Genomic DNA, 10,000 nt, shown 5'->3' with positions numbered 1-10,000 from the left:
CAAATACGTGGTCAGTGTTGCTCACGTTACAGTCGTGATCGTGTGTGTGTGTGTGTGTGTGTGTGTGTGTGTGTGTGTGTGGTGAAGCTGTAGGAGGTGTAAAGTGCTGGTTAAACCACACATTTGCATGACGTTGTTTTTAAAAAGTGCTGTATGCAGATTTATTCTCGCTGGCCGCCGAAATCTCATGATCAGGTTTTGTCCCGCTGAGCCGCCGCGCGTCCCCGCGAGAGTGTTTACCGTCTCTCTTCTTCTCCTTCTTCTTCACCGCTTCTCAGGGGAAGATGGAGGACGTCATTGTCGTGACGTCCAGACATTAACTTGTGTTATATGAAAATGTGTCACGTGCGTACTCTGGGTCCTGGCGTGTCGTTACGGTGACGTCTTCAACCGTTCAGCGCGACGCGTTTTTATGTAATTATATCGTAAACAGGGAGGGGGGTGAATACTTTTGCACAGCATGATCGGAGGATGGTGGGAAGAAGACAAGCGTCACGCAAAACGTATAAATTATCAGCCTGACTAATAAGTGTATGTAGATGTTACGTTTTAATTTTTTCCTGTTTTTAATTTCACACACACACACACACACACACACACACACACACACACTGCTGAGTGTGAAGAATTCAAGCTTGAACATGTGACCTGTTTCTGAACTACAAATGTATTTTTTGTATTATTTTAATAAGAAGAAATAAACATCGGTATTGAGGATTGATCGCTTCACAGCGATTTCTCTACGTTTAATTTTCACTTACAAGCCTCGATCATGTGAACCAATGAGAAGCAAGTGGGCGGGGCTGTGGTCTGATTGGTCAGTTCAAAAAATGGAGGTGCTGCTAATTAATTTATTTAGTTAATTAACACTCACACCAAAGGTTTTTTTTCTTACTTGGTGTACATCAAGGGAAAAAAATCAGCTGTAGTCAAATTCGTCCTTCAGCGTTTGCTACGTATTTTAATTTTTCGGTGGTAAAATTCTGTTTTGTTTTTCTCTGCTAGCCTGCTAGGATTTTCTTACTAGCAGTGTTGGAACATTTGGATTAGAGATGTTAAATCCAGCAGCGTTGAGCTGTGTGTCAGTAATGAAACATCGGAAGTTGTTTGTTTGGTTGGTTTTGTTTGTTTTTGTTTCTACGGCCACCATTTTATGATGCACTCATGAAGAATGGTTATAAGGTCACTCACTCGCCTCTGAGCGATGATGATGATGAGGAGGAGGGGGAGGAGTGTGTATGATTAAAGATGATGAGGAGGAGGGGGAGGAGTGTGTGTGATTAAAGATGATGAGGAGGAGGGGGAGGAGTGTGTATGATTAAAGATGATGAGGAGGAGGGGGAGGAGTGTGTATGATTAAAGATGATGAGGAGGAGGGGGAGGAGTGTGTATGATTAAAGATGATGAGGAGGAGGGGGAGGAGTGTGTATGATTAAAGATGATGATGATGATGATGATGATGATGATGAGGAGTCTGTGATTAAAGATGATGATGATGAGGAGGAGTGTGTGTGATTAAAGATGATGATGATGAGGAGGAGTGTGTGTGATTAAAAATGATGAGGAGGAGGGGGAGGAGTGTGTATGATTAAAGATGATGATGATGATGATGATGAGGAGGAGGAGTGTGTGTGATTAAAGATGATGATGAGGAGGAGGAGTGTGTGTGATTAAAGATGATGATGATGAGGAGGAGTGTGTGTGATTAAAGATGATGATGATGATGATGATGATGATGAGGAGTCTGTGATTAAAGATGATGATGAGGAGGAGGAGTGTGTGTGATTAAAGATGATGATGATGAGGAGGAGGAGGAGTGTGTGTGATTAAAGATGATGATGAGGAGGAGGAGTGTGTGTGATTAAAGATGATGATGATGATGATGATGAGGAGTCTGTGATTAAAGATGATGATGATGAGGAGGAGGAGTGTGTGTGATTAAAGATGATGATGATGATGATGATGAGGAGTCTGTGATTAAAGATGATGATGATGAGGAGGAGGAGTGTGTGTGATTAAAGATGATGATGATGAGGAGGAGGAGTGTGTGTGATTAAAGATGATGATGATGATGATGATGAGGAGTCTGTGATTAAAGATGATGATGAGGAGGAGGAGGAGTGTGTGTGATTAAAGATGATGATGAGGAGGAGGAGGAGTGTGTGTGATTAAAGATGATGATGAGGAGGAGGAGTGTGTGTGATTAAAGATGATGATGAGGAGGAGGAGGAGTGTGTGTGATTAAAGATGATGATGAGGAGGAGGAGGAGTGTGTGTGATTAAAGATGATGATGAGGAGGAGGAGGAGTGTGTGTGATTAAAGATGATGATGATGAGGAGGAGGAGTGTGTGTGATTAAAGATGATGATGAGGAGGAGGAGTGTGTGTGATTAAAGATGATGATGAGGAGGAGGAGTGTGTGTGATTAAAGATGATGATGAGGAGGAGGAGTGTGTGTGATTAAAGATGATGATGAGGAGGAGGAGGAGTGTGTGTGATTAAAGATGATGATGATGATGATGATGATGATGAGTCTGTGATTAAAGATGATGATGAGGAGGAGGAGTGTGTGTGATTAAAGATGATGAGGAGGAGGAGGAGTGTGTGTGATTAAAGATGATGATGATGAGGAGGAGGAGTCTGTGATTAAAGATGATGATGAGGAGGAGGAGGAGTGTGTGTGATTAAAGATGATGATGAGGAGGAGGAGGAGTGTGTGTGATTAAAGATGATGATGATGATGATGAGGAGGAGGAGTGTGTGTGATTAAAGATGATGAGGAGGAGGAGGAGGAGTGTGTGTGATTAAAGATGATGATGAGGAGGAGGAGGAGGAGTCTGTGATTAAAGATGATGAGGAGGAGGAGTGTGTGTGATTAAAGATGATGATGAGGAGGAGGAGTGTGTGTGATTAAAGATGATGAGGAGGAGGAGGAGTGTGTGTGATTAAAGATGATGATGAGGAGGAGGAGGAGTGTGTGTGATTAAAGATGATGATGAGGAGGAGGAGGAGTGTGTGTGATTAAAGATGATGATGATGAGGAGGAGGAGGAGTCTGTGATTAAAGATGATGATGAGGAGGAGGAGTGTGTGTGATTAAAGATGATGATGAGGAGGAGGAGGAGTGTGTGTGATTAAAGATGATGATGATGATGATGATGATGAGGAGTCTGTGATTAAAGATGATGATGATGATGATGAGGAGGAGGAGGAGTGTGTGTGATTAAAGATGATGATGAGGAGGAGGAGTGTGTGTGATTAAAGATGATGATGATGAGGAGGAGGAGTGTGTGTGATTAAAGATGATGAGGAGGAGGAGGAGGAGTGTGTGTGATTAAAAATGATGATGAGGAGGAGGAGGAGGAGTCTGTGATTAAAGATGATGAGGAGGAGGAGTGTGTGTGATTAAAGATGATGAGGAGGAGGAGGAGTGTGTGTGATTAAAGATGATGAGGAGGAGGAGGAGTGTGTGTGATTAAAGATGATGATGAGGAGGAGGAGGAGTGTGTGTGATTAAAGATGATGATGAGGAGGAGGAGGAGTGTGTGTGATTAAAGATGATGATGATGAGGAGTCTGTGATTAAAGATGATGATGAGGAGGAGTGTGTGTGATTAAAAATGATGATGAGGAGGACGAGGAGGAGTGTGTTTAAAGATGGTGAGGAGGAGGAGTGTGTGTGATTAAAAATGATGATGAAGATGATGATGATGATGAGGAGGAGGAGTGTGTGTGATTAAAAAAGAGAATGAGGAGGAGTGTGTGTGATTAAAGATGATGATGATGATGAAGATGATGATGATGAAGATGAGTGTGTTTGCTCCTCAGGGCCCTCTCAGAAACACTTGTGGTCATTTCTGGCTGATGATCTGGGAACAGAAAACGAAAGCAGTCATCATGCTGAACAGAGTGATTGAGAAAGGCTCGGTAAGTCTCTCTCTCTCTCTCACACACACACACACACACACACACACACACACACGTGCACACACACACACACACACACACACACACACACACACCTGTCTGAAGTAACGTGTCAAGTTTATAATGATGACTAAAACAAAGCAGTGCTCTTCTCATTACACAGAATAATAATAATGTAAAGTTTAGCCATAACATTTACGCTGGTTTGTTTTTGCCCCGTTGCTATGGCGATGCGGGGGAGATTCCTATAAATTACGCATTCTTTCTGCATTCTCAGCTAAAGCAGGAAATAAAAACGGACGTGGAATGTTTTGGGTTTCTGCTCGCGGGTACTTTCGCTTTCTGCCAGTTTTCATGTAGGCGTGATGTTATGAACCTCGTGTGAGCCAAGAGAAAACAAAAGTAAAGTTTTTCTTTACTGATACTGATAGTGAAACCTCGAGGATCAGCCGATAGCCGTGTTCCTCAGATACGTGGTCTATATTCACACTGCAAATATAATAAACATAATATACATCTGTGCAAAAGTCTCAGGCACATGCAAAGAAATGCTGTAGAGCAAAGACGCCTTCAAAAATAAAGAAATTAAATGTTTCTACACTTAAAAAATCCTATAAAGAGCAATAAACAGTAATAAATGAAACAAAGTCAGTATTTAATGTGACGATCCTTCACTTTAAATAAATAAAGCAGTATCTGAGGTGCAGTGTGTGCAGTTTTATAAGGAAATGAGCTGGAAGTGTTACTGAGCATCTTGCAGAAGCAGCCACAGTTCTTCTGGAGACTTTGACTGTCGACTCGCTTCTTATTTCTGCAGCGAAACCCAGCAGCCTTCATTATGTTTTTATCTGAAAAGTGTCTCTTATGGAATCTGCTGCTTTCTTTACTGACATACAAACATTTTTCTGTAACGTTTCATTTTGTGCTGGAAAACTAATGTTTGGAATCTAAAATGTTTTTGTTCTGAATCAATAATGTAGAAGTCAGAAAATAAACATCTATAACAAAGTTTGTAGTAAAAAAAATTAAAATAAAATAATAATAGGGGGTGCCAAGACTTTTGCACAGCACTGTATGTATGTAATTAAAAAAAATTAATAATAATAAAAAAAGCTTTTTTTTTTTATACGTAAAAATGTCCTTCTCCAAAAAAATGTTTAAAAATCTTTTCCGAATCCAATTCCAATCTTTTCCTTTTGTTACAGGATCCAATCAAAGTTATTATTATTATTATTATTATTATTATTTTTAATCAGATATCCAATCCATTATTTTATTTATTTTTTTTTAATTTTTTATTGGCTCGATGCTGACTCTGAACATTAAGTCGAGTGTGTTGCTTTGTGGTGTGAATAAACATTCAGTAATAAAAGTGCAGGAAAAATGTGCAGTTTCATTTGATATTCAAATCTTTGAGTTTTATACATTTTTTAATGTATTGAGCAATTTTATGGTTTTTCACGATTTAATTATAATGTCAATAAAAAAGTGTTTAAAAAAAAAAAAAAAGCGTGTTTAGCTTTAGCTGGTTGTTTAGAAATCTTAAGTGTCAGTTCTTGAGTGTTTTATCGTTTATGCTGTTAGCGGTGCTCCGTCCCGTCCTCCCACTTCTGTGGTAAAATTCAGTTTTTCCCCGCTGTGTGCGCATAAATTTGCATATTAATGAGTTTATCGTGTTATATTAGTAATAGTTACATTAGTAATATCGCTACTAGAGATATCACGTTTTCTCGCGTATCAGCCGACGCCGATATCCATCAGATATCGTTTTCTTTCAAAACTACTCAGTAGGGCTGCAAAATATATCGAAATTATCAAAATATCGCAAATTTAAAATTTAATTGCATTTTAATATTCAAAAAGTTGCGAAAAGTCAAAGTTTGAGGGCGACACAGGCAGCAGAGAATGCTTTCTTTCCGCAAAAGAAAGTGAAACACGTATGTTGGTTATGCAATTTTCAGTTTTTATATAAATAAATGTATATATAAATATAATTTAAACTGATTTTACACACTTATAGCATTATCATATCGTATTATTTAACAAATTATCACATATTGCATTTTTCTTCAGTTTCGTGTAGCCCTGTTACTCAGCTTTTTGTTTTTTGTTTTTTTGTTTGTTTGTTTTTCTCTTGTAATTGTAGCTCTTTCCACATAAAAATCACTTTCATTGTTAAATACATTATCTATACATATAGACACGGCCAAAAGTATGTGCCCCCCTGGACATCAAACCCCGTGTGTGTTTTTTCCCCAAAGTTAGAAACACACAGTTGTACAGAATATCTTTGTGTGCAGTAGATTTACAGTTTCTCTTCACTGGAGCGATCGAGTGATAGATTTCTGCTCCAAATCTAATCTCTGTCATTTGTTACATCATCCGATATGTTTTTCTCTGATATCCGATCCACCATTCTGCGCTGGTTTCAGCCGCATTTCATTAATGCCTGCAACATCTAATAAATATAAATCAGAGCTAAAATATTTGGCGAGGAATCGGATTAGCGATGAGTTGAAGCTTCACATCAACTGTGTTCATTTCATTTCCATTAAAAACACATTGGATTGAAACGGCGGCTCATTTCTCAGAGAAAGACTTCCTCTGAAGTGCAGGAGCTCTTTACATTACGCTGCACTGCTGACTTCAGGACATTAATGTGCATTAATGTGAGTAAGATTTGGATTAATAATCATCGGTTTGGGGAAACACAGTGTAGCGCGTTGAATCGTCTTCGCTGGTTTCGTCTGGTTTTCTAGCCGTATGTAACGTTTACGGTTTCGTTTCTCAATCAGAAAAACAAAAACTCTTGCACACTACGTCCTCAGAAAGCTGCTAAGATTCTTCTTTTCAAGCTGCTAAACATTTTCTACATGTTTTTACAGATAACATCTATATTTTGTCTAATACAATCTATTCATTCTATTCTATTTTTCTATTTTATTCATATATTCGTTTATCATATTCGGCTTTTATTATATTCTGTTTTATGTATCACAGTTGCACTGTGGGACGAGGCACGAAGGAAAAACATTTCATTACATTAATACATCACATGTATGTGACAAATAACGAACCTTGAACCTTGAAAACATTATCTCGTGCTACTGCGGCGAAAAAGTCTGTAGTTTGTAAAATAACTCGAAATTAAATTGATGTAAAATGAATGTTTAGTCTACGAGACGGACGTTTTCTCACTGAATCACTTCCCTGTAAATAGTTAAACTATTTATTTATCTCATTTTTTAAATCGGAGTCGTTTCCACACACACACACACACACACACACACACACACAATGATTCGAGTCGCAGTGTTTGTTAGCGAGGTGTGAAGCTTAACAGGAGGATAAGACAAAGACGTGTGGTTGTGAAAAAAAGTGTGAGGAATCAGTAAAAACGTACAGAACGCCGTCACCTCGCGTTAGTTTGTGTCCCTCGTCGGTTGACTTGATGCCACTGATTATCTGATCGAGAGATTTAAGCGATTAAACTACAAAAAATAAAAATAAATAAATAAAATCAGCAGGATGCAAAAGATCAGCACTGTATCATGAATGATGATGTTTCAGATTCAATTTTATTACAAATATAAACATAATAATTAGAGAGTATTTCATAAAGAGTATATAATAATATAATGAGAGTCTATAGTCATTTTTTTTTTGAGTATATAATAGTTAAAAAGGTTCTACACTGTGTGTGTGTGTGTGTGTGTGTGTGTGTGGAGTTTAATACACACCCGTGTTTATCAGAGAGAGAGTCACAGCAGAGTCACACCACGCGTCCCTGAGCGAGTGTGAAACTCCAGCGGATGTTAATAGCAGGGGTGTTTTCACACCTCTGGCGCTCTTCACCTCTCCTTTAACACGTCTGATCTTCACTCCTTTCCCTGCGCTCGCCTCAGAGGCTCAGCGGTGAGAGGAGAACTCGGGTCACCAGCCACACGTTCACTCAGATCTGGCTAAAATACAAACCCTGCTGTCCTGGAGACTGAACAAACAAACACTGCATCACTGCAACAACAACAACAACAACAACAACAACAACAAAGACCCAGCAGGAAGAAGCAGCTGGCAAAACATCAACATCTTACCACCATTACTACACACACACACACACACACACACACACACACACACACACGTGCGCACACACACACACACACACACACACACACACTTGCACACTCGCGCGTACACATGCACACTCTCTCTCACACACACACAGACGCACACTCGCAGACACGCACTCACACACACGCTCGCACACTCGCGCACACACGCACACACTCACACACAGACACGCACGCAAACACACATATACGCACACACACGTACACACACACTCGCGCGCACACACACAGACACACACACACACATACACACACACTCGCACACACAGGCGCACACACACACACAACACACACTCAGACACACACTCATATACACACACGCACACTCTCACACACAGACGCACACTCGCGCACACAAACACACGCACACTCATAAACACTTGGACACACACTCATACACTCACACTCTCTCACACACACACACACACACACACACACACAACACACACTCATATACACACACACACGCACACTCTCACACACAGACGCACACTCGCGCACACAAACACACAAACACACGCACACACTCGCACACGCACACACACACAGACACACACTCGCACACTCATAAACACTTGGACACACACTCATACACTCACACTCTCTCACACACACACACACACACACACACGTCCATCTCTTCTTATCTCCAGCTTCTTCAGAGAGAAGTGTGTGTGTGTGTGTGTGTGTGTTTTAAACACAGATGAAACTCTCTGCGCATATAAACAAGCTTCTGTAATTTAATCTGGTTTTTAAAACAAAGTTCGGCTTATTAGTGTTCTGTATATCAGTAATGAAATAATTCAGAAAACACAGAGATAATTCATAAAACATAACAGATAAAGAATATTCTTATTATAATTATTATAAACAGCTAGCGCTTTCCATGTGCCTTCTTTTATTTTGTTGTTTTTTGTTTATGGGTTTTTTTTTTGTTTGTTTTGTTTTTGGCCTTGCCTTTTTTGTTTAGTGTGTGTACTTTAGGCAAAAAAAAAAAAAAAAAAACAGAGAGTCTGTTACTAAAAAAAAAAATAAATAAATAAATGTAAAAACGCTCTGTTTTCAAATTCAATTGAGATTTTATCCTTTTTGAAAAAAATATATTTTTTTATTTTTTCCTGTTATACGAAGAACGCAGCTTTAATAAAGTTTGTGTGTTTAATAAATTTTTTGATGTACATTTAATATTTCAACCATAATAATAATAATAATAATAACAATAAATTTCCCTGGTAGCTTAAAAACACTTGGAAAAAATGTTTGACAATAACTATAATTTTTTTTTTATTATTTTATTTATTTGTTTTATTTTGTTAGTGGTGAGACACTTGTGGAAGACATCAGATACAGACACAATTCAGAATTATTTTTTTAGTTGACTTTGTGTTTGTTTTTTTTGTTTCTCTGAAATATCCTGGTGCTTAGAAGATTCAACATTCTTTATTTTTCTCACTGACAGCACGGTGAGGGAAAAAACTTAGGGAAAAAACTTATTAACTATTTTACACACACACACACAAAAGGAAGACGTTGGATTTGTTTCTTTGTTGTTAAATACATAATGAGACTAATTTCTGAGTTATGGAAGTTTCTCATTAGTAGCCGTACATCACATTTTCTCTCCGTTTGTATTTTTTTTTAATTGATAAATGAATTAGCGGTAAGAGTTGGTGTGATCTCCCCGGCAGGAGAAGTGTGCGCAGTACTGGCCGACGCAGGAGGAGCACGAGATGGCGTTTCGGGACACGCGCTTTGTCGTGCGGCTGCTATCAGAGGACGTTAAGTCTTACTACACCACACGTTTACTGGAGCTGCAGAACGCAAACGTGAGTTTCTGAGGAAAATCCTCGAGTTACTGTTTAAAAGATGGAAATAAAACACTTCCAGGCTGTGTGTAACTGACTGTGTGTGTGTGTGTGTTTGTGAACTTTTTAGACGGGGG

At 39.0% G+C, this 10,000-nt stretch overlaps 1 protein-coding gene across 3 annotated transcripts in view; it reads left to right on the top strand.

The window, feature by feature from the left end:
* ptpn2b (protein tyrosine phosphatase non-receptor type 2b) overlaps nt 1-10,000 on the top strand; it is a 29,078-nt gene that overhangs the window by 8,250 nt on the left and 10,828 nt on the right. For all 3 annotated transcript variants that reach the window (XR_008300794.1, XM_053228434.1, XM_034298500.2), the window contains exons 4-6: nt 3,827-3,925; nt 9,747-9,884; nt 9,994-10,000. The exon at nt 9,994-10,000 is cut by the window's right edge and continues 203 nt beyond it. Coding sequence is in view for 2 of the 3 variants with exons in the window: in XM_053228434.1 (XP_053084409.1) it covers nt 3,827-3,925; nt 9,747-9,884; nt 9,994-10,000 (244 nt within the window). In the remaining variant the exon portion in view is untranslated. The remainder of the gene's footprint in view (nt 1-3,826; nt 3,926-9,746; nt 9,885-9,993) is intronic.

This window comes from Pangasianodon hypophthalmus, chromosome 23 (assembly GCF_027358585.1).
Source record: "Pangasianodon hypophthalmus isolate fPanHyp1 chromosome 23, fPanHyp1.pri, whole genome shotgun sequence".
NCBI classification, from domain to species: Eukaryota; Metazoa; Chordata; class Actinopteri; order Siluriformes; family Pangasiidae; genus Pangasianodon; species Pangasianodon hypophthalmus.
This window is presented reverse-complemented; position numbering and strand designations above follow the sequence as displayed.